The sequence below is a fragment of the Pituophis catenifer genome, unplaced genomic scaffold (genome assembly GCF_029215685.1).
Source record: "Pituophis catenifer annectens isolate HBS135680 unplaced genomic scaffold, rPitCat1.0.hap2 SCAF_1, whole genome shotgun sequence".
NCBI classification, from domain to species: domain Eukaryota; kingdom Metazoa; phylum Chordata; class Lepidosauria; order Squamata; family Colubridae; genus Pituophis; species Pituophis catenifer.
This window is the reverse complement of record NW_027256881.1, coordinates 3,213,483-3,237,798: the sequence shown is the minus strand read 5'-3', so window position 1 is coordinate 3,237,798 and position 24,316 is coordinate 3,213,483. Positions and strand designations below refer to the sequence as shown.

The following is a 24,316-nucleotide window of genomic DNA, read 5'->3' as shown; positions in this document are numbered from 1 at the left end:
TGAAATTTTAGATTTTCGGACATGGAAAGCGGAAACGATTCCATGATTCTCGCCATGTGACGGCCAGGTACAATGGTTAGAAGCATCCCGACAACGCCAGATCCTACAAGGTAGGTTTTGTACCTCAGAATCTAAAGTTTGCTCACACCAGATGTTAACACTGGAGGCAGTAAAAGTCTCCTACCGCTGATTTGGTAGACTAGTGACTGTAAAAAATAATCTTTTGATACTGAAGAAATTTGAGAATTTCCCAGCAGCAGCAGCATTGAACGGGGATAATTCCATATGGAAAATTAAGTAGGATACGTGCTGTGATAATCTGAACGAATTCCAATACAGTCAGTGGAGAGAACAAGGCATTATTCCTTCTGCATCCCTCTCTCCTTCCAGCCATGTCCTCTACAATGCGTTCAAATGAGTCCATACTGTGAAGCACACGGCCACTTTATTTTTAGTTTTGTTTTAATAGAGTTGCAATTGTGCAGAGGTTGCGCCATCGTACCACATGTTGACGTGAGTGGAAAGGACGGTTCGGCAGAGGGGACACGTCTTCTCCCGGTTCAGCCACAGAGTGATGCAGTCGTCACAAAATACGTGCTGGAAAAAGAAGGGATTTGCTTTGGTTAGAGGCGCGTGCAAATGTTAGGGAAAGGTGCTTTTTTTTCAAGAGGCAACTGGACTTTCTGGGGGTTTTTTCTATGAAGATGTTTCGCTTCTCATCCAAGAAGCTTCTTCAGCTCTGAGTCACGTGATCATAATCACAAGTTCATTTGTCAAGCATATATAAGAGAACAGGTAAAAGTATAAACATAATTTGAATACATGAAAAGAGTAAGTAAAAAGGAATATTAGGACAGGGACGGTAGGCACGCTGGTGCACTTATGCATGCCAGGAATGGGGTGAGATCAACAGTAGACAGTTTAAGGTTAAAGTTTTGGGGGTTTGGGGAAGAAACCAGAGTCAGGTAGTGCATTCCAGGCATTGACCACTCTGTTGCTGAAGTCATATTTTCTGCAGTCGAGTTTGGAGTGGTTTACCTTGAGTTTGTATCTATTATTTGCTCGTGTAATGTTGTGGTTGAAGCTGAAGTAGTCATTGACAGGAATGACCCACTTTATGACTGTTACGACCTATGACCACATTGAACAGGCTCCATTAGGGTTGCAAGTCGAGGGTTACCTTTAACGGGATCCAAAAACCTCTCAGATACTTCCACTTTGCCTTAAAACTCAGTTTCAGATCTGGTAAGGCTTATGCACCCGTTAGAATACTTTGAGGTCAAACATTCAGACTGAAGAGGATCTCCCAATATTTGCAAGACCGATTAAATAACCAAGGGGCTGATTTCCCCAAAGGTGCTTTTTTCAAGAGGCAACTGGGACTTTCTGGTTTTTCTTGGAAGCTTCACTTCTCATCCAAGAAGCTTCTTCAGCTTTGAGTGGATGGCGGGGAATGGAAGGATTTATACTCCTTGCAGACAGCTGGTCATTTGCATTCTTATAGCATCTGAAAGGCCACTCTTTTGAAGACAGCCAAAGTCCACATTCTGGACAGAGAGGAACGCTGGTTTCAAAGAGGGGTCAAAGAGGCCAACTATGTCCAAATTGAGCATCCCTCTCTCAATAAAGGTGGAGGGATACATCATCATTCTCCAGTCTACAACACGGTCCTTCAACAGTTCCAAGAAGGCTCCACATCTGTTTGCACTACTCAGGTGATCCTGAAGACACAGGTAAATCTCCAAGTGGCCTCAACAGGGATGCAAATGACCAGCTGCCTGCAAGGAATATAAATCCTTCCATTCCCCAGTCAGAGCTGGAGAAGCTTCTTGGCTGAGAAGCAAAAAATCTTCAAGGAAAAAACAAAGAAAGTCCAGTTGCCTCTTGAAAAAAACACCTTTGGGACAACCATGACCTGGATGGCTGAGAATCTCCATAGGCATTAAGGGGCTGAAGATTTCACTTGGTACGGAAGTGCTGTTATAATGAAAACGGTGCATGCGCTCGTGCCAGGTGTACAAGGTGTGGCTTACAAGGGTTTGACTGCTGAGTGTTACCTGGCAGAGGAGGACAACCGGCTTCTGAAACTCAGCTTGACAAATGGCACAAAGATCATCTGCTTCAGCACGCTGTCTCTTGCTGGCCACCACGCCGTAGCTCTGCAAAGCGAGGAGGAGGAGGAAAAAGGGTGAAATCATGTCAGAGAGCCACCAAGCTCTGAGATCACCAAAGTCCCCTCATTTCAACCTTGAGCTACAGATAATTCTCCTTTAGAGGGTTTTTAGTTTGCAGTTCTGATCCAGGGCCATCCTGTTCTTTTGGTGACCCTTAAGCCAAGGTTTATTTTTGGATTGTTTTGCAGCTTCTGTTAAAAAATTGCAGAGCTGATCTTCCTGGACAAAGATAAGAAACTTGGCTTGTACATATTTGGACTTTTCCAAAGCAACTGTGTGGATATGATTAATTTTATATATATATATAAAGATAAGACTTTCAGTTGCCAGCTACTAGCACTGATGATGTTACCTACTTTGCTAATGAAACGTCTGCAAGAAAACCACCAAGCCTCAGAGAGCACCACGGACCCCAACAATTGCCAGCTTCTTTGTTAACACAGGACTCTGTGCTCACAGGGGAGAGCCGAAACACAGCGTGCATCTCTGTGCAATACTCAGAATTTTAACTGTTTTCCATTATAGTTACCTTCTGTGAGATGGGCGGCTATATTAATGCAATGGGTAAATCAATCAATTACCGTATTTTTCGGACTATATGATGCACTTTTTTGTCTCCCCAAAGGGGGTGAAAATGTTTGTGCGTCTTATAGACTGAATATTGCTGAAGCCCCGCCCACCCGCCAGTCATTTTTTTGGGCTCCGCACGGCCCGTTTTCAGGTCTTTTTTCAGCCTTTTTTAGGTCCTTTTTCAGCCCGTTTTTGGAGCTTTTTTTCAGCCCATTTTTGGGGCTTTTTTCAACCCCATTTTCAAGGCTTTTTTGGCCCGTTTCTCCCAAAAAATGGGCTGAAAAAAGCCTCAAAAACAGGCTGAAAAAGCCTCACAAATGGGCTGAAAAAAGCTCTGAAAATGGGCCAAAAAAAAGCTGGAAAAGGGCCAAAAAAGGGCCAAAAAGGGCCAAAAAAAGGCCTGAAAAAGGCCCAAAAAAGGCTAGAAAAGAGCCAAAAAAAAAGGCCCCAAGAAAGGGCTGAAAATGGGGTGAGCGGAGGCCAAAAACTTTTTTTTTTTTGTTTTCCTCTGCACAGCCTTCTCTGTGGGAGCGAACTGGCCGGTGGGAGGCTATTGGTGGCAGCAGGCGGTCTCGTAGATACCCCGGCCCTAAGCCATGGAGCGCTTTAAAGATGGTCACCAACACCTTGAAGCGCACCCGGAAGTCCACCGGGAGCCAGTGCAGCTCGCGCAGGAGAGGTGTCACATGGAAGCGCCCAGTCGCCCCCATAATCCCCTGCGCGGCTGCATTCTGAACCAGTTGGAGCCTCCGGGTGCACCCCAAGGGGAGCTCCATGTAGAGAGCATTGCAGTAGTCCAGGCGGGAAGTGACGAGTGCTTGAGTGACTGTGCGTAGGGAGTCCCGATCCAGAAAGGGACGCAACTGGCGTATCAGGCAAACCTGACAAAAAGCCCCCCTGGCCACGGCCGTCATATGCTCTTCTAAAGACAGCCGTGCGTCCAGGAGGACGCCCAAGTTGCGAGCCCTCTCCGTGGGGGCCAATGACTCGCCCCCAATAACCAGCGATGGCGCCAGCTGGCTATATCAGGACGCCGGAAGCCACAGCCACTCGGTCTTGGAAGGGTTGAGTCGGAGCCTGTTTCTCCCCATCCAGGCCCGTACGGCCTCTATTACGGTCATAAGGCAAGGACTATGCGTAATTCTCTTTGGAGCATACAAATACTCACCGGTCGTGTAAAAAATATCCGTAAGACCCTTCTGAGGTTTTTCAGATGTGCAAAAAAACTCAAAAGCTGGAAAGCAAACAGGAAAGAAAAAAATTACGGTCCATCCTGTACGAATCGTTCACTTGGTGTTTTAGACTCACAGCATTTTTTTGGAAAAAATTAAAGTTCTTAAGTGCCATGAAACTATTATTCAATTTAGTAGGCATGTCTCTATCAGCTTAGACCACATAAAATCCAGTCTCTACATGCACTTCTTCGCATGCTAGATTCTATACCTGACCAACCTCACAGGGCTTGAAAACGAAGCAAGGTTTTTTGGGATGGGAGACCACGATGAAATTCTAGTCCACGTAGTCCTCAGTTTACAACAGTTCGTTTAGTGACTGTTCAAAGCTACAACGGCACTGAATAAAGTGACTCATGACCATTTCTCAAATGTACGACCTCGACAGCGACCCTAGGGTCACGTGATCCAAATTCAGATGCTTAGCAGCTGACTCAGATTTATGATGGCTGCAGCGTCCTGGGGTCGCGTGATCCACCTTCTAGGACTTTCCGACCAGCGAAGTCAATGGGGAAGCCAGCTTCACACATCCACACTTCACGTGATCTTGAGTCTATCCCTCTGTTGATGCAGCCGAGAACTGTGTTGGCTTTTTTAGCAGCTGCAGCACACGGCTGGCTCCTATTTAAGTGATTGTTCACAGGGACTCCAAGATCCATCACTCTGCTAAACAAATAAATCCCTCAACACTGTCAAACTAGTTGCTAAGTCTGCACTACTGTGAATCTTCTCATCGTTCCTATCACCCATCTCCTCCCACTTATGTGGAACTATGACTGTAACCTTGTTGGTGTTATCCTTAAGATTTATATTGACTCTTTCCTAATATGATTTGATTATTTGTTCCCTATGGCTATCATTAAGTGTTGTACCTTATGATTCTTGACAAATGTATCTTTTCTTTTATGTACACTGAGATCATGTGCACCAAAGACAAATTCCTTGTGTGTCCAATCACACTTGGCCAATAAAGAATTCAATTCTATTCTATTCTATTCTATTCTATTCTATTCTATTCTATTCTATTCTATTCTATTCTATTCTATTCTATTCTACTCTACTCTACTCTACTCTACTCTACTCTACTCTACTCTACTCTACTCTACTCTACTCTACTCTACTCCACTCCACTCCACTCCACTCCACTCCACTCTCCACTCCATTATAATTTCTATTTCTATTTCTATTATTTCTATTTCTATTTCTATTTCTATTTCTATTTCTATTCTATTCTATTCTATTCTATTCTATTCTATTCTATTCTATTCTATTCTATTCTATTCTATTCTATTCTATTCCTCTACTCTACTCTACTCTACTCCACTCCACTCCACTTCACTCCACTCCTCCTCTCCACTCCACTCCATTATAATTTCTATTTCTATTTCTATTTCTATTTCTATTTCTATTTCTATTTCTATTCTATCCTATCCTATCCTATCCTATCCTATCCTATCCTATCCTATCCTATCCTATCCTATCCTATCCTATCCTATTCTACTCTACTCCACTCTCCACTCCATTATAATTTCTATTCTATTCTATTCTATTCTATTCTATTCTATTCTATTCTATTCTATTCTATTCTATTCTATTCTATTCTATTCTATTCTATTCTATTCTATTCTACCCCATCCCATCCCATCCCATCCCATCCCATCCTTCTGTTCCGTTCCATTCTTCTATTCTAATTCTAATTCTAATTCTAATTCTAATTCTAATTCTAATTCTAATTCTAATTCTAATTCTAATTCTAATTCTAATTCTAATTCTAATTCTAATTCTATCCCATCCCATCCCATCCCTCTCAACGACTACCTGTAACACTGAAAACTCTGCTCCCACTGTGACTCCATTCATTTTAGGGTAAGACACCGAGAAGGCAACAAATGTTTACCTTTAGGATAAGGTACAGCAGAGCCAACAAGATGCCAAAACTCCACCCGATGGAGCTGTCCGATTCCCTGAAGCCAATCAAATATCGAAACCACACAGGGGCAGGGACCACTTTACAATAGCTCTGGCAAAGCTCTTCCAACAGCATATACCAGTAACCCTGTGGAAAGCAAGGGAAAGGCCACAAAAATGAACATTAGAAGACACGTTCGCGCAATGCAGGTTGTCCTCAACTTACGACGGTTCATTTAGCGACCGTTCAAAGTTACAGCGGCACTTGAAAAAGGGACTTATGACTGTTTTTCACTCTTAGAGCCGGCATCCCCGGGGTCACGTGATCAAAATTCGGGCGCTTGGTAACTGACTCATACTTATGACGGCTGTAGTGTCCCGGGGTCATGTGATCACCATCTGAAATATTCCCAACTGGCTTTTGACAGGTTAAGTCCATGGGGAAAGCCAGGTTGGCTTAACAAACATAGGATTCGCTTAATAGCTGCAGTGATTTGCTTAACGACTGTGGCAAAGGAGGTCGTAAAACGGGGCAAAATTCACTTAGGCCGCCTGAGCAAGGGAAATTTGGGGCTCAATCGTGCCCTCCTGTTTTTACCGCAGGTTGCTAAGCGTTTTCAAGACACAAAACTCAAGTCCAGAAGCCACATGTCAAAGCGGTCTTCTTTGAAATCAGAATTTAAGTCCCCGATTGGGGGGGGGGTTTTAAGGTTCCCCCCCCGTAAAAGTTTTATCCCCTTTCCAATACAAAGAACATAGACAGTTCAAAAGTTACAATAGCACTGAAAACAATGACTTATGACTGTTTTTCACACTTACGACCGCTGCAGTATCCCAACCGTCATGTGATCAAAATTCAGATGCTTGGCAATTGGCTATTTATGACGGTCGCAGTGTCTTGGGGGGGTGGGATCACATGATTGACTTCTGCGACCTTCTGGCGAGCAGCCAGATTCACTTGAGAGTCATAAAATGGGGCAAAACTCCCTTAAAAAGGTTCTCGCTTAGCAATAGACATTCGGGCCTCAGTAATGGTAGTAAGTCAAGGACTCACCTGTGTGGCCCCTTTCAAATGCACCCCCCACTTTCAAGTCAATATCTGCACCCTTGGCAATGAGTTAAGGCAGCAAAACCTGTTGTGGTCTGTCAGCAGCTTGCGGAGCTGGCAGCGGAGTCGGATAGTGAGGAGGCTGGGGAGGAACATGGGCCAGTCCTGGAGTTTGGGGAAGGCCCGGACGAGGGCTCTGCGTCGGAGGCAGAGATGGGGCCAGGGCCATCGGGGAGTATATGCACAGACTCCGGAGCCCCCCAGACTCAGACAGCAGAGAGGCAGAGGAAGAGGAAGAGCCTAGTGCACGCATTCGCAGAGCTGCCAGAAGGCAAGAGCAGCTAAAGCAAAAGGGACGACTCGGGAGTAAGGCCAGGAGATGATTGGTCCCTCCCATAAGGCTTAAAAGAGAAACAAAGGGACTTGGGCCATTTGCAGGAAAGCAACGTTGTTAACTTTGTTTCCAGTCGGCATCTTGTTTGTTTCTGAACTTTGTGGGGCTTTGCCAAGTAAGGCCTTTGGCAGGGTGTCAAAGAAGATAAAGGTTGGTGATTATCCCGAAGGACTTCTTCCAAAGGACTTGTTTTGCAACTAATTGGGATTCAGCTGGGAATGAACGTAATTTTCAGCTGTTGCAATAAAATAGTGGGTTTTTTGGGACTAATTGTGTATTGTAATGACTCAGTAAGCCTAGGTCACAACAAAACCTGCTTTCACCAAAAGCAGCATGACGGCTAAATTAAAAATCAGATTAAAAACAGCGGCGTCTTTACCTTGGATTTAAGAGACATGATAAAACAAGGCAGCAGGAGAACGGCGCATTTCAAGCTCATGAAGACAAACTTCAAAACGAAATCTGTGATTCCCACAATCCAGAGCACCTCCCAGAAGTTCACAAAATCCACCATAGGGCTTAAGAGGATCAAGCTTTGAAGAGAAACCATAAACACAGCGGAGGATTAGGGTAAACTGGGATACAAAAATAACAGCCTGGAAATATTAAAGGGACACAACTGGAAAAAAATATACGGACAGCGGAGGAATTCAAATGGAGGGAAAAATAATACTTTTGAAAATTATTATTACCTGTAAAATTATACTACCTGTAAAAATAATATTTTTTTACAGGTAGTCCTTGACTTGCAACAGTTCGTTTAGTGACCGTCGGAAAATTGTGTGGTGTTTCCCCCACCCCCAAAGCCATTTTGTTGGCTTCATCCTATACAGGTAAGTCCTCGACTTATAACAGTTTATTTAGTGACCATTCAACGTTACACCACTACTGAAAAAAGTGACTTCTGACCATTTGTTACACTTACAACCCTCGCAGCATCCCTCTGGTCCCGGGATCAAAATTCAGATGCCTGGCAACTGACTTGTATTTATGACGGTTGCAGGACCACGTGACTCCCTTTTGCAACCTGCTGACAAGCAATGCCATTTGGGGAAGCCAGGTTCACTTCGCAATCGTGTTACCAACTTAACAATGGCAGTGATTCACTTAACAACGACGGCAAGAAAGGTCGTAAAACGGGGCCAAACTCGCTTAACAACCGCCTTGCTTAGTGAGAGGAATCTGGGGCTCAATTATGGTAGTTGCCAAGCATCTTAAGATGTGATCCCATAACTTCAGGCGGGACGGAAGGATGACCGTCGGAAATTCAGATCTGAATCGTGAGTACCCTTTTTTTGGGGGGGGGGTCCCTCATAAGTTAAGAGGAGACTCCTGCGAGTCCCTTGGACTGCAAGGCGATCAAACCGGTCAGTCCTAGAGGAGATCAACCCTGGCTGCTCTTTATTTATTTATTTTTGGGAGGTAAAGTTTTTTTTTTTTTTTAAACATACATCAATATCATCAATATCCTTACATGGCGTTTGAGTGTCATTCATTTTGATACAAAACCAATATTAATACAAGTAAAAATTACTACATTGGTCAAACTTACATGGTCTAATGTTATTATACATATTTATATCAGCACCTATTCCTTCGTTTTTCAATTATTCAATATTAGCTACAGCCTTCTAACAGTCATAACATTATTCTTGAGCATATCTGATAACATCCTTTTTTCAAAATCTAATCTTAACCTCTAATATTCAGTTTAAATGTGTTATGCAAAAATATGTATAATGATATTCCCCGTTTCTAATTTCTTAATCTATTCTACCGCGTTTCTCCAAAAATAAGACCCTGTCTTATAATTTTTTTGAACCCCGAAATAAGCGCTTGGCCTTATTTTCGGGGAGGTCTTATTATTTTGGGGCGTGTGGAGCGAGATGGGGCTCCTCTTGCCATCTTACCTGATTTCCAGCTCTGTCTCCCTAACCCTAACCAGAGGAAATGGCGGGGACCAGCTCCACATGTTTAAATATTTTTGGAGAGGGCTTATTTTCGGGGGGGGGGAGTATTTTAACCTATGATCTTAAAAGCCCGATTGGGCTTATTATCCAGGGATGTCTTATTTTCGGGGAAACACGGTAATTCTCAGTACAGCCAATCTTATTATTTTTTTAAAGATCCTTTCTATCTATCATCTCTCACCCTCTTGGAAGTTTCACTTCTTCTCTTTTTAACTTGCCTCTCATACTCCTCCCTGACTGCTCTTTAGAAAGCCAGATCCTGAAGATGGAACTCAAATATTTTGGTCACCTAATGAGAAGGAAGGACTCCCTGGAGAAGAGCCTAATGCTGGGAAAGATGGAGGGCAAAAGAAGAAGCGGACAACAGAGAACAAGGTGGCTGGATGGAGTCACTGAAGCAGTCGGCGTGAGCTTCAATGGACTCCAGAGGATGGTAGAGGACAGGAAGGCCTGGAGGAACATTGTCCATGGGGTCGCGATGGGTCAGACGCGACTTCGCGACTAACAACAACGTAAGTTAAGGATGACCTGCACATTTGGGAATAGGACAACTTGTCACAGCCAATTTGTCAGGGCCAACTCACTGCGGGACAATTGAACAATTCTTTTAATTATTACAATATTTTAATTCACATTTCATTCTGTCCCTCCTTTGGCATCCTTTCTTTTAATGATTCTCTTCCACCGTTTCTTCGATATTAGCGTAACTCTTGTCCTGCAGCAAGTTGGCCATGCCGAATTGTCATAGAGCCCTGTACATTTCGGGATGGGGGGGGGAAGAGTCCATCATAAGTCGAGAACTTCCTGTACCAATACGGGGAATTAAGTCTGGGTTGAATTACCTGTAATGAAGTGACTGAGAATAGAAGGTATAATAGATGAAAACAGATGATCCCATCAGGAACAGTAGCAGCCACGTACACTGTAGCCTGGAGCACCGTTCCTGCAAGAGAAGAATTTTAGAAAGTGTCGGTCAATCGGTAGCTTCACAAGGGCTAAACCACAATGTAAAGGGGGGTTGGACTAGAAGACCTCCAAGGTCCCTTCCAACTCTGTCATTCTCTGATAGTTTTTCGAAATAAACCATTTCTATAAAACTCTTGAGCTCTATAAAAAAAATAATATTGTACTTCACGATATATAGGTGGTCTCGACTTACGGCCACAACTGAGCCCAAAATTTCCACTGCTCAGCAAGGCGGTTATAAAAGTGAGTTTTGTCCTATTTTACGACCTTTTTTTTTTTTTTGCCAGAGTCGTTAAGAGAATCAGTACACTTGTTAAAATGAATCGCTGAGGTTGTTAAGTGAAACAGATTGACATCGCTTGTCGGAAGCCAGCTGGGAAGTTTACAAAGGGTGATCAGGTGACCCCCAGAATAATACAACAGTCGTAAGTACATGCCAGTTTCCAAGCATCTGAATTTTGATCACGGGATCATGGGGATGCTGTGACGGTCATAAGTATGAAAACCATCCGTAAGTGCAAGATGCAAGATTCACGTGATCCCCTCTTGCGACAAACAGTCAATGGGGAAGCCAGATTCACTTAACAACCATGTTAGTAATTTAACAACTGCAGGGATGCACTTAACAACGGTGGCAAGGAAGATCGTAAAAAGAGGAGAAACTCAGTTAAACCACTGTCTTGTTTAGCAACGCAAATCTTGGGCTGGATTGTGGCTGTAAATCGATGACCTGTGTTAGGTATTTACAATGAAACTGCCATACACGTACACAAACACACATATATAAACTGAAAGATATAATAGCTGATAATATTTTAAAATGCTGTAGACCAGTGTTTCTCAACCTTGGTAGCTTGAAGATGGGTGGACTTCAACTCCCAGAATCCCCCAGCCAGCGCTGCTGGCTGGGGGATTCTGGGAGTTGAAGTCCACCCATCTTCAAGCTACCAAGGTTGAGAAACACTGCTGTAGACCATGCCATTAAGATGCTTTTGCTTATTCCTCTGATATTATTTGTATTTATTGATTTTTCTGTCTTGGGCCACTCAGAATGTCGAAAAACAGCATAAACAACAGTGAAATTTAAGTGGCTTTCTCACTGACCAGTGTTCCTTAAAATAAGTAATATATTTGGATATATTTAAATCTCCAACTCAGCTTTGGTAAATAAAGGAAGATCAATTTGAATAACATCTCCTGCCTTAGGCCATGATATGCTCTATAGATGTGCCAGAAGCTGCTGGTTCGTCAGAACGCACTCAAATTTATATCCCATTTTTATTTTTTTTTACAAATAGCTCAAGGCAGCAAGCATATCCAACACACCTTCCTCCTCGGATATTCCCCACAACAACCCTGTGAGGTGGGTTTGCCTGAGAGAGTGTTACTGACCCAACTTCACCCAGCTGGCTTTCACGCCTAAGGCAGGACTCGAACTCATGGCCTCCTGCTTTCTAAGCCTGTTTTCTTAATTTTTAGAACAATCTGACTCTCTCTCTATTTCATATATAAAATTAGTTTATTTAAATAAAGGTGGCCCTCGACTTACGACCACAATTGAGCCCCAAATCTATGTTGCTAAACAAAGCAGTTGTTAAGTGAGCGTTTCCCCCATTTTACGACCTTCCTTGCCACAGTTAATTGAATCATTGAAGTTTAGTGACACAACTGTGACATGAATCTGACTCCCCCATTCACTTTGCTAGTAAGGTCACAAAAGGGGACCCCCCGGAACACTGCACCCGTCATAAATACGAGACAGTTTGCCAAGCGTCTGAATTTTGATCCTGTGACCGTGGGGATGCTGCGACGGTCGTAAAAGTGAAACAGTCGTTAAGTCGCCTTTTTTTCAGTGCCGTTGCAACTTTGAACGGTCGAATAAACGAACGGTTGTAAGTCGAGGACTACCTGTAACCCGGTGGTCTGCAGGCATTTAATTTGAAAATTCTCAGTGTGTTTATCTAAGACGTCCCAAGTCAGTTTTTTTTTTAAAAAAAAAATAACATCATCTTTAAAAGGAAGCCTTAAATATATATATGTATATATGCTATTTTATAGCCTGTTAGAACAAAAGTTAACACCACAATTCTATATCAGGGCTCTCCAAACTTGGCAACTTAAAAGACTTGTGGACTTCAACTCCCAGAATTCCTCAGCCAGCAAAGCTTTGCTGGCTGAGGAATTCTGGGAGTTGAAGTCCACAAGTCTTTTAAGTTGCCATGTTTGGAGACCCATGCTCTATATTTCTCTCCAGAAATTTGTATCGATCTCCGGAGTAAAATGAAGCTATAAAAAATACTTACAAACCGTGCTGGAGGAATCGATACTTACTCTTAGGAAAACCTGATTTACAATGGCTTTGTTTGCATACATAAAAGTTGTGAGCAGCCCAATTCCCAGAGAAATGCCTGTTAGGAAAAAAGGGTCCATTATACAAACCAAAAAAAAAAAGGAAAACGAAAAAGAACAAAAGAGGAAAAACAAAAACGAAAAGGAGGCACCGAAACCCAAGTTTCTTTCAAACAAATTGGCAAAATTGAGCAAGATTCACATAATGCTCTTTTAAACAAGGAGACAAAATACAGGTGGCCTTTTTATACACAGGGGCACTGCAGCCCTCAAGTTCAACAAGGTCCTACGCAAATTGATTTATTTGTGAGAATCCCCAAATGATGAATGGATGAAGAGCGTTTTTGTCGCTCTCAGCACAAAATGAGGCGACCCATAAAAGGAGAATATTTGTAGCTCAGGGTTGGAATGAGGGTTCCTGGGTGCTCTCTGTGCTTGGTTGTTTTCTTGCAGACGTTTCATGACCTAACTAGGTAACAACGTCAGTGCTAGAGGGGAGTGAGATTTGTAGAGAAGAGGAGGAGGAAGAGGAAGAGGAAGAGAAGGACTGTGGGGTGCTCCCTGTGCTTGGTTGTTTTTCTTGCAGATGTTTCTTTACTCAACTAGGTAAATTCATCAGTGATAGTAAGGAATGGGGTTTGCTCTCTGTATGCCATAAAATGAGAACAAACCCTCCCACTACTAGCACTGATGATGTTACCTAGTTGGGCAATGAAACGTCTGCAAGAAAAGAGCCAAACCGCTCAGAATGGGATGAGTCCAACATTTTGGGGAAAATACTAGATAAAGGCTAACTTGGAGATGCTGTGTTTTGACTGCTATCTAACCAGTTGGGCAGCATAGAAATTTGATAAATTAAGTTAAATTAAATTAAATTTTTATAATAATAATAATAATAATAATAATAATAATAATAATAATAATAAAGATTTGAGAATTTATTTGCCCACCTTGGATGTTTATTTTGAAACAAAATCTCTCTCTGCATTCGACGTAGCATCACAGGTGCCCGAAAGGGGTATTTTATAGCAGTGTCATTCAACGGCAGGAACTGTTCAGATGCGTGGACTTCAACTCCCAGAATCCTCCAGCCAGCTGGCTGGAGAATTCTGGGAGTTGAAGTCCAGGCATCTGAACAGTTCCTCCCATTGGAAAAAACACTGTTCTTTAGTGTTCTCCTTGAAGGAAATCGGAGTATTTTGACACAGCAGGCAATCTACACCAGGGGTGTCAAACTCAAGGCTCACGGGCCGGATTCAACCTGTAGGGTGCTTAAATCCGGCCTGGAAATATCAAAGGACTGGCCCGCGGTGCCTCTGCCGGCCAAAACAGGTTGTATGTGGCCCCCGCACAGCCCGTTTTCAGCCTCCACCAGCACTCTGCCGGCCAAAAACAGGTCCGCGCAGCCCATTTTTGTCCGACAATGTGTTGCAGGAGGCATCTGTCTTGTCTCCCCCATCCCCGCCGGCCCACAGAGAACTATAATGCTGATCCAGCCCTCGAAGACGCCCCCCCCAACACCCTAACTTTGAGCTGAGAGCCCCTGTGTATACGGCAACAAAAGGACAAATTAAAAAAAAAATCCTAGATGCTCATTAGCAATTTTTTGTTTCTACTGGAGGCACAGAACATAAAACAGAGGGGGGAAAGGGCAGGAATAGCATTAAAAGGATGGATCCCCTGTTCCCTTTAAAATGGGGAAACTGAACTTCAAGATGAAGCTAAGAACCAAAAATCCAGATATGGGAAGCTATGTCCTAAACAGGGACCGGAAACCTTCTGTTCCTCCTTTTGCTGGGGGAACTGAAAATAGAAAATACGGGTAGTCCTCAACTTATGACCGCAATTGAGCCCAACATTTTATGTCGCGGAGTGAGAAATCTGCCAAGTGAGTTTGCTCCATTTGGTGACTTTTCTCTCCACATTTGTGGAGAGAATCACTGCAGTTCCTAAACTAGTAACACGGTTAAGTGAATCGTACGATCTTTCTTGCCACAGTCGTTAAGTAGATCACTGCAGTGGATAAATTAGTAACACCAGTGGTGGGTTCCTCCCGGTTCGGCTGAGCTGGTAGCGGTGACGATATGACGTCACCGAACCGGTTCTCTTTGTTCGGGAGGTGGGCCCCCCCGCCCCCCCATTATTCTTACCTTTTATTTGGCCCCGCCCCTTATCTATTCGTTGCCTCCCAAGTCCCAGCTGATCGGCTAGAAGGAAAAAAACTGTTTAAACTCTTGCCGCAGGGCTTCAAAGGGCCGCCCTACAGCTGATCAGTGTTAAAAGGCAGTGTGGCGGTAGACCGGTGCCTCCAAAAACAAATGGGTAGACTAGTGCCTGCGAAAACAAATGAGTAGACCAGTACAGCTCTGTATGCAGTTAAAAGCCTGGTAGACCAGTACCTCTGCTAAATCCTAAAGAATTGTCACATGACCATCAAGCCACGCCCACAAAATAAGCCACGCCCACAGAACTGGTAGTAGAAATGTTTAGAACCCACCCCTGAGTAACACGGTTAAGCGAAATCTGGCTTCCCCACTGACTTTGTCAAAAGGTCACAAAAAGGGGACCCCTGGACACTGCAGCCGTTATAAACTATGCGTCAGTTGCCAAGCGAATGAGTTTTGATCACGTGACCATGGGGGGGGAATACTGCAAAGTTCATGTGAAAAAACGGTCGTTTTTCTTCAGTGCCGTCGTAACTTTGAATGGTCAGTAAGCGGACCGTTGTAAGTCAAGGACTACCTTTACATGAAAATCAAAAGTGATTCTGTTTCTTGTGACAGGTAGTCCTCGACTTACAAGCATTGTTTAGTGACTGTTCAAAGTTACGATGTCACTGAACAAAGTGACTTATGACCATGTCACATTTACATTCGTTGCCGTATCCCCAAGGTCATGTGATCAAAATTCAGATGTGTGTGTGTGTGTGTGTGTGTGTGTGTGTGTGTGTGTCTCTCAAGTGATCACTATTTGAAACCTTCCCAGCTGGCTTCCGACAAGCAAAGTCAATGGGGGAAGCCGAACTTCCCTTAACTGCATGATTTGTGACTTAACTGCAGTGATTCACTTAACAACTGTGGCAGAAGAGGTCATAAAATGAGGCGCAATTGAAGTCCTTGACTTACGACCATTGAATCTGGAATTGTGCCTAAATCCTTATATAGGTCACCACTTCTCCACCCGATTTTATGATTTTTTTTTTTCATGGTGGTGGTTAAGCAAACGCAATGGTCATAAAGTAAATCCATTGTCGTCAAAGGGCTTTTTTTTTTTTTGCTGGAAACCAGAAGGAAATACTGGTTTCTGGGGAAAGAAATCCTGACTGCAGGATCTTGCAAATGGGGGATGGACGCCAAGCAGCCAAAATGCAACTAAAGCCCATGAATCTGGGGAGGTCCGTCGTAACTTCGAACAGTCACTAAGCAATCGGTTATAAGTCAAGGACTACCTAGAACAGTGTTTTTCAACCTTGGCCGCTGCTGGCTGGGAAATTCTGGGAGTTGAAGTCCACACATCGTCCAGCATCCAAGGTTGAGAAACACTGACCTAGAATGAGGATCTTTTAAAAGTTAAAAAAAAGTGTTTAAATCTATGCCTAATATTTAAAGCGAGTTACTGGCCTTTTGGGGTTGAAACAACACGATTTGAAGCACTTGGGGAGGTCTCAAAATCCCCAAATCATATATCAAAATTATGAAAATCAAGGGGGAGGGGGAAAAAAGATGGAAATTGAATTGGCATGCTTCCTTTATAGAGAACGTCGAATTTAGCCAAGTTTCCCACTGGATTTTTTTTTTTAGGGTCCAAAACTTCCGGTCTTGAAGTCCAGACTGATCCACAACCCAATTCATTCATCACTTTCAAATAACACTTTCTTTAAAAAAAAAAATAAACTTGATGTTTCCAAAACACCCTAAAGGTTGATACGCTACCAATGATATGTTGCACGAGAATTTTGAGCGACAAAATCAGGATGTAGGGGAGGCTCCTGTGCAGCCACTGAAGGAGGTATTTAAATTCCGAGAAAGAGCTGTCTCTTTGTTCCTCCGGGGCTGAACCACCGGAGTGACCACTTCTGGTTTCGCCGGGCGTTTGGCCATGCGGCCGACTCTGAGTCCCCAACCGCAAATGTTGCCGGGAGCCAGCGTTGGCCTCTGGCTCCCCGACCGCCGAGGTCATTTGAATGTGAATGTCCCCTCCGTGCTGGCAAGATTCCTCTCCTGGAGACCTCGTGGCATGTGGGCCCTGGCAGGTGGGGCTGTGACTGTGGCCATTGTTGAGTCCAGTATGCCGAACGTTCGAGGTGGACTGCATGGTACGGAACGGGTGGTGACCGGCTTCCAAGATTTGGATTGGGGTGTGATGATTCCTAAAAGGAAGAAAGAAACGAGCGGTCAGAAGAGAACTGGCATCAATTAGGAAGGGAAGGTCTACCACCGTGTTTCCCCCGAAAATGAGCCCTGGCGTGTTTTTTTTTTCCGTGTGCGCATGAGATAAGCCAAGGGTGTCAAACTCCAAGGCCCGCGAAAACAACCCCTAGCCTCGTGCTTATTTCGGGGCCCAAAAGAAAATAATTTTATTTGGGGGGGAAACATGGTAACAGGTAGTCTTCGACTTACAACCGTTCATTTAGAGACCATCCAAAGTTATGTGGGAAGTTAAAACCCACCCCTCTCCTAGAAAAATGAGATATTTTAGGAACTATTAAAAGGGCACAATATTTCCCCTAAAAGGGAGGCAGAAACTCAGCCCACCCCCCACCTTTGTTAATGGGCCATTAAGGCCTCTTCTACATAACAAAGATCTACCTCCTTCAGGCAGAGCCATTTAATTGCCCTTCATTGCATCACCCAACAAGATTCAACCAAACTTAACACACAGACAACCTACAAAGCTAGCTGTGACCTCTGACAGCAACCAATCAGGATACTCTTCCTGTGCCCCAGGAAGTTCAAAGCCCAGAGAGGTTATAAAACCCAGGGACTCTCAGCATCTTTTCCCCTTTTTTTTGCCCAAGATCTCCAAGGCATGCGATCCTGTTCATCAGTAAACCTTCTTTCCGAGCAACTTCCATGAATCCAGTGTCTTTCTCCCTACTTGGAACTCAACCCATTTCTTCCAACGGTTACAATGGGACCGACTTGGGACTGACTAATTCACGTAACTACTGCAGTGATTCACTTAACAACGGCAGCACACACAAAAAAATGACAAAACGGAGCAAAACTCACTTAACACCTAATCGCCTTGCTTAGCAACAGGAATTCGGGGCTCAGTTGCAATCGTAAGTCAAGGACTATCTGTACAGCCAACTCATGTAAGTGGGGAGGGGGTGTTTGATCAGGGGAGGTTTTGAAGAAGTGTCTGGAGAGCCACTTCTCCGCAATGATTTGAGATGCTAGGCAACTGGTTCATATTTATGACCTTTGCTGTGTCCCAGGATCACGTGATTCCCTTTTTACGACCTTCTGACAAGTAAAGTCAACAGGGAAGCCAGATTCGCTTAACAACCAGGATACTAATTTATCAACTTCAGTGATTCGCTTCACAACCGTGGCAAGAAAAGTCGTACAATGGGGCAAAACTCACTTAATAAAATGTCTCACTTAACAACCGAAGTTTTGGGCTCAATTGTGGTCGTAAGTTAAAGACTGCCTGTATTAAAACCGTCTTTTTGCCATCGTGTGCCAAAAGCGGGGAGAGTGTGGGGGGGTCGCACATGCACATGGCCACACCCATAATTCTATGTGCCTCGCCCCCGTGCATGTGTGTGCGACCCCTCCGCGCTTCCCCCGCTTTTGGCACGCGATGGCACGGTCGGCCAAGTAGGCCCGTTTTTCGCCGTCTCTAGGCCCCAGAGCCTTTCTAGGAGCCTGGGGAGGGCAAAAACGGCCTTCCCCACCCCCACCCCCTCTGGAGGCCTTCCAGAGGCCAGAAATGGCCTGTTTGCTGACTTCCAGTGGGCCCAGAAGACCCGAAAGCTGAGCTCGCGTGCCCACTAATATGGCTTCGCGTGTGACCTGTGGCACGTGTGCCTTAGGTTCGCCATCTTGGCTCTAGGAAATTGGCAGGGGCGAGCCTATTCCCAAGAGAATTCTTGCAATTCTCTAACCTAGGTTTTCATAGGGGACTTTTATTCTTATTGTTCAGTTTATTGGACATTGCAATCGCCAAAGGAACTTTTACCAGCTGGAAACTCGGCTTTTAAGGTGGAGATAAAACTCTGGAAATTGCCTGATGCCCATTAGATGGTGTTTCATTTTGGCGTTTACTGCCTTTTAATTGGGATCTGTTTTACCTAACAGAAATTTATACGCCGTGAAGCAAAGATTCTGGAGAGCAGCCAAGGTTGGAGAACCAAAGTTCACCCCCTTAAGTGGCCGTAAAGGACATTAAGTGACAATACCCCGGTTGGCTGATCCTCTCTCACAGTTATTCAGAGCAGAAAAGGGAGGGGAGACGAATTCCTTGGAAGAAAGGCATAAAAGGATAAACATGTAAATAAGCAAACAAGTGCAAGAGTGTTTGTTTTTGTAAATCCAAGATTTCCTGGGGAAGAGGGGGGGTAGGGACAAACAAGATGTTCTCAAGAGAGCAAAATCATAGAATCACACGGCTGGATGGGACCTTGGAGGTCTTCTAGACCAGCCCCCTACTCAAGAAGGAGCACCTACCATCTTAGATAAGTGACTGTCTAGACACGTCTTAAAAACCTCCAGGGATGGAGCGCCCACGGTTTCTGGTGGCAACTTGTTCCACTGGTTAATTGTCCTCACTGTTAGGGAGTTTCTCCTTAATTCCAGGTTGCTTCTCTCTTTGGTTAGTTTCCAACCATTGCTTCTTGTTCTGCCCTCTGGTGCTTTGTAGAATAAGTTGACCCCCTCCTTTGTGGCAGCCCCTAAAAATTGGAAAACTGCTATCATCTCACCCCTAAATTCTTCTTTTCTTTAGACTAGCCAAACCCAAATCCTGCAAACTTTCTTCATATGTTTTAGTCTTCAGGCCTTTGATCATCTTAGTTGCTCTTCTCTGAACTTTTTCCAAAGTCTCAACATCTTTCTTCTAGTATGGTGACCAAAATTGGTTGGCAGTATTCTACGTGTGGTCTTACTAGGCTTTTATAAAGTAATACTTCTCGTGATCTTGATTCACCCCAGGATTGTACTACCTTTTTTGGCTGCTGCTACACACTGCTGATTTTTATTGTATCTTGGACAAACGGGTGTCTGATAATTTTCTGAATGCTCCTGTTCACACTATAAACCAAACGATGTGATGTGGTTTTAATTGGATTTAATAAGCCATAATTGGGTGAATTCACACAGCACCCCAAGACGTCAATTAAGGTTTATAAACCACAATCAGCAAGCCCTGATATGTTGGAGAGGAGGAACAAGCGAACATGATAAAATGAGCCATCCTTTCAACCTCAAATCAGATAAATTCCTGGAGAAGCAAATGAACAAAATCTAGTTTCCGGGCTCTGCAAGAGAAGTGTAGGCGATTTGGAGCTATCCAGATGTTTTGGACTACAACTGCCATGATTTCAAGACAAATGGCGAAGGATTTTCCTCCAAATCTACATTTTAAATGCCAGGATTACTGAAAAAATGTGCATTTCATAAGTTGGGAGGTGGCCAGTTTACCCTCTCCCCCAAATGAGGGGGTGAGGACACTCACCTTACCACCTATTTTAGGAAGGCAGCTGGTACAGATAGTCCTCGATTTACGACCTCAATGGAGCCAAAAATTTCCACTACTAAGCAAGACAGTTGTTAAGTGAATTTTGCCCCGTTTTACGACATGTTTTGCCACAGCCTGGTGTGCTGTTCCATGGGATCGCGTTTGCGAAGCACAGTCCTCCTGTGAAGGACCAGGGGATACATGATAGCAGTCTTCCATATTTGAGGGGCTGCCCCAGAGAGAAGGGGGTCAAACTATTCTCCAAGGCACCTGAAGGCCAGACAAGGAACAATGGATGGAAACTGACCAAGGAGAGATTCAACCTAGAAATAAGTCCACAAAGGTCCCTTCGAACTCTGCTACTCTGTAAGTTGTTAAGTGAATCACTGCAGTTGTTCACTTAGTGACAGGATTGTTCAGTGAATCTGGATTCCCCATTGACTTTGCTTCGCAGAAAGGTCACCAAAAAGTGATCACATGATCCCAGGATACTGCAACCATCATAAATACATGCCAGTCGCCCAACCGGCTGAATTTTAATCACAGGGACACAGCAACAATCGCAATTGTGATAAAACAGTCATAAATCAACCAAAGGTGCTTTTTTCAAGAGGCAACTGGAGGCTTCTGGTTTTTCTTTGAAGACATCGCTACCTGCTAAGACAGATAAACCTCCAGGTGACCTTAACGACCTGCTAAAAGGATGCAAATGACCAGCTGTCTGCAAGGAGTATAAATCCTTCCAGTCCTCCACTCTCCAGTCAGAGCTGAAGAAGCTTCTTGGATGAGAAGCGAAACGTCTTCAAAGAAAAACTAGAAAGCACCTTGAAAAAGCACCTTTGGGACAACTATGACCTGGATGACTGAGAATCTCCATAGACCAGTGGTGGGTTTCAAATTTTTTTTACTACCGCTTCTGTGGGTGTGGCTTAGTGGGCGTGGCATGGCTTGGTGGGCGTGGCTTGGTGGGCATGGCAGGGGAAGGATACTGTAACATCTCCATTCCCTCCCCTATCCAGGGGAAGGTTACTGCAAAATCCCCATTTCCTCCCAATCAGCTGGGACTCTGGAGGCAGAGAATAGATGGGGGTGGGGCCAGTCAGAATTTTTACTACCGGTTCTCCGAACTACTCAAAATTTCCGTTACCGGTTCTCCAGAACTGGTCAGAACCTGCTGAAACCCACCTCTGCCACAGACAGTCATAAGTCCCTTTTTTCAGGGTCATCGTGATTTCGAACATTCACTAAACAAATGGTTGTAAGTGGAGGACTTCCTGCCTTCAACCCAGCTGTACACAATTAAGTCCTTTTTGGAGAAAGGGATTTAATCACTGCTCTCATTGTGACACACAGCACGCCTAATAATAGTAATTCTCTGTATCCCCTTCAGTGCTTAGGACTCAGTCCCCAATCCTGTTTGAAAGGCAGGGCATGACTGGCGCAACCAGAGCGGCAGGAACTACAGTATCCCTTAAGCAAGGGCAGAGCCCAGGCAGGTCCTGGCCACAAAACTTCCCAAAACACAATGTTGGGCCAATGTTTCTCTTCCAGTCCTCTGAAGCAAATTTCAGATTTCATAGATTAACAAGAGTTGGAAGGGACCTTTGCAGGTCATCTAGTCCAACCCCCTGCCCAAGCAAGGAGACCCTATTTATTTATTTTATTTATTCATTTGATTTGATTTGTATACCGCCCTTCTCCAGCAGGACTCAGGGCGGTGAACAGCCGAGATAAAACAGAGCATACAAAATTTAAAAAACAATTTAAAAGGTAATTAAATAATTTCGGCCCACAATTTAAAACAACCCAATTAAAACCAATTTCATCTGCCTCTACCTAGGATCGAACTCACAACCTCCTGATTGTGAGGCAAGATCCCCATCTACCGCCTGCTACCACCAATAGCCTCCCACTGGCCACTACGCTCCCATAGAGAGGGGCTCCTCCGGGTGCCGTCAATCAAACAATGTCGACTGGCGGCCCCCAGGGGTAGAGCCTTCTCTGTGGGGGCACCTACGATCTGGAATGAGCTCCCCCCGGAGATACGGAGGATCCCGGATCTGCGCACCTTCCGTCGCGCGCTTAAGACTTTTTTATTTCATCAAGCCGGCCTGGCCTAAATCTTCTCCCCTTTTTAAATGCAAATTTTAATTTGTTTTTAAATTATGGGGTATTTTAAATTTAGCCAAATTATTTAATTCGTTTTTACTTTCTTTTAAATTTTTGTATTTATGTGTTTTATCTTGTGGCTGTTCACCGCCCTGAGTCCTTCGGGAGAAGGGCGGTATAGAAATTTAATAAAATAGAAAATAGAAAATCTCTAGGCCACAGCAGCTGGGCATTAAGTTCCTTAGAATAACCAAGTTTATTAGAATACTAAGTCAAGTTAAAAAGTCAGGCCTCATAGAGGCCACTTCCTGGTCATTTCAAGGACACATTAATGCGTGGTGGGTGGGTGGTTGGCCGATGACTTCCATGAGGACTAGGTGATGATTTCCCAGTTTAGACCACTGTTTCCCAGCCTTGGCCTCTTTTAAAGAAAAGGTAAGTTCGATTCCCAGGATCCCTGGGCAGCGTGGCTTTAAAAGGAAGGTGGACTTCGACTCCCAGAGTTCCCCAGCCAGCAAGCTTTAAGGTGGGAGGACTGGGGGGATTCTGGGAGTTGAAGTCCATCTGTCTTAAAGGGGCCAAGATGGGGAAAATCAGCTTTAGAACAGGGGTCTCCAACTTTGGGCAACTTGTGGACTGCAACTCCCAGAATTCCTCAGCCAGCAAAGCTGGCTGAGGAATTCTGGGAATTGCAGTCCACAAGTCTTAAAGTTGCCCAGGTTGGAGACCCCTGGTTTAGATTACAGTGGGATCACCTGGTGGTCTCCCATCCGCCCACTTTTTCCTTAGCTTCCGCCATATCAACCCAGGCTCAGCTCTGTCTCCCCTCCAACACCCTCAACTTCCAACCCCCCCAGCAGGACCTTCGCTCCCCCGCCTAGGGGATGATGGGAGTTGTAGTCTCAAAGGGATGGAGGGGGCTCGGGAGGCAGCCTCGGACTATATATATATATCGTTGCTTTCCCGCTCGGCAAGTCCCTCCGCCCGCCTGCTCGCCCGCCACCCACCTACCTCTCATAGCGGGCCGGAGTTTCATGGCGAGGCCTGTCCGGGAGGCCCGGGCCTCGCCTCCACCGCCATGGCAACCGCGAGGGCGGCCGACCAAGCGCCAGTCTCCGACCGAGCGAACGAGGGAGGGAGCGAGCGACGACCAGCTGCCTCCGACTACCGGCTCCGTGGAGGAAGAGGAGTGGCCACGCCGGCCTGAGGAGGAGGAGGAAAGTAGGCCTAGAAAACTGGTCGCCACGGCAACAGGGGCGGCGCGCTGCGGAGGGGGCGGGGCCTGGGACGTCGACGTGGGGGGGCGGAGCTAGGGACGGCGACGCGGAAGGGCGGCGCTAGGGGAAGCGTTGCCGTGGGGGGCGGAGCTAGGGACGTCGACGCGGGGGGCGGAGTTAGGGACGTCGACGCGCAAGGGCGGCGCTGGCGGTGGAGCGTTGCCTTGGGGGCGGGGCTAGGGACGTCGTCGCGAGGGGCGGGGCTGGGGGCGGTGCCGCGGAGGGGAGGGCGGGGCTTGAGTCCTGCTGGCCACATGCTTCTCTGTGGCTGCTTCAGCCACTTGGCTTAATTAATTAATTAATCATTAAGTAATTCATGATCCCCCCAGAGACTTTATATAACTTCATCAATACTAGTGGCTTACAACAGTTCATTTAATGACCGTTCAAACTTAACAACGTTACTGAAAAAAGCGACCCCCCAAATCATAAAATCATGCCCAGTCAAGTGGTGACCTGCTTAAGGACGGACACAATTTAGGACCATAATTCAAGGTTTAATTGTCATAAATCAAGGACTACCTGAATTTTATTCTATAGTATGCTGGACTTGAGGCCTAATGCAAACTACAAGTAGTCCTTGACTTACAACTATTCATTTAGTGACCGTTCAAAACACATACAGGTAATCCTCAA

At 44.9% G+C, this 24,316-nt stretch overlaps 1 protein-coding gene across 1 annotated transcript; it reads right to left on the bottom strand.

The window, feature by feature from the left end:
* Positions 1 to 426: 426 nt before the first annotated feature.
* Positions 427 to 23,572, bottom strand: RNFT1 (ring finger protein, transmembrane 1). Its single transcript, XM_070945097.1, has 9 exons — positions 23,415 to 23,572; positions 16,544 to 16,980; positions 12,594 to 12,670; positions 10,139 to 10,239; positions 7,706 to 7,859; positions 5,874 to 6,032; positions 3,913 to 3,978; positions 2,058 to 2,159; positions 427 to 597 (listed from the first exon to the last, which is right to left on the bottom strand). Exons 2-9 carry the CDS (start codon positions 16,923 to 16,925, stop codon positions 463 to 465), a joined length of 1,176 nt encoding a protein of 391 aa, XP_070801198.1. The 5' UTR covers positions 16,926 to 16,980; positions 23,415 to 23,572; the 3' UTR covers positions 427 to 462.
* Between the last annotated feature and the right edge of the window lie 744 nt (positions 23,573 to 24,316).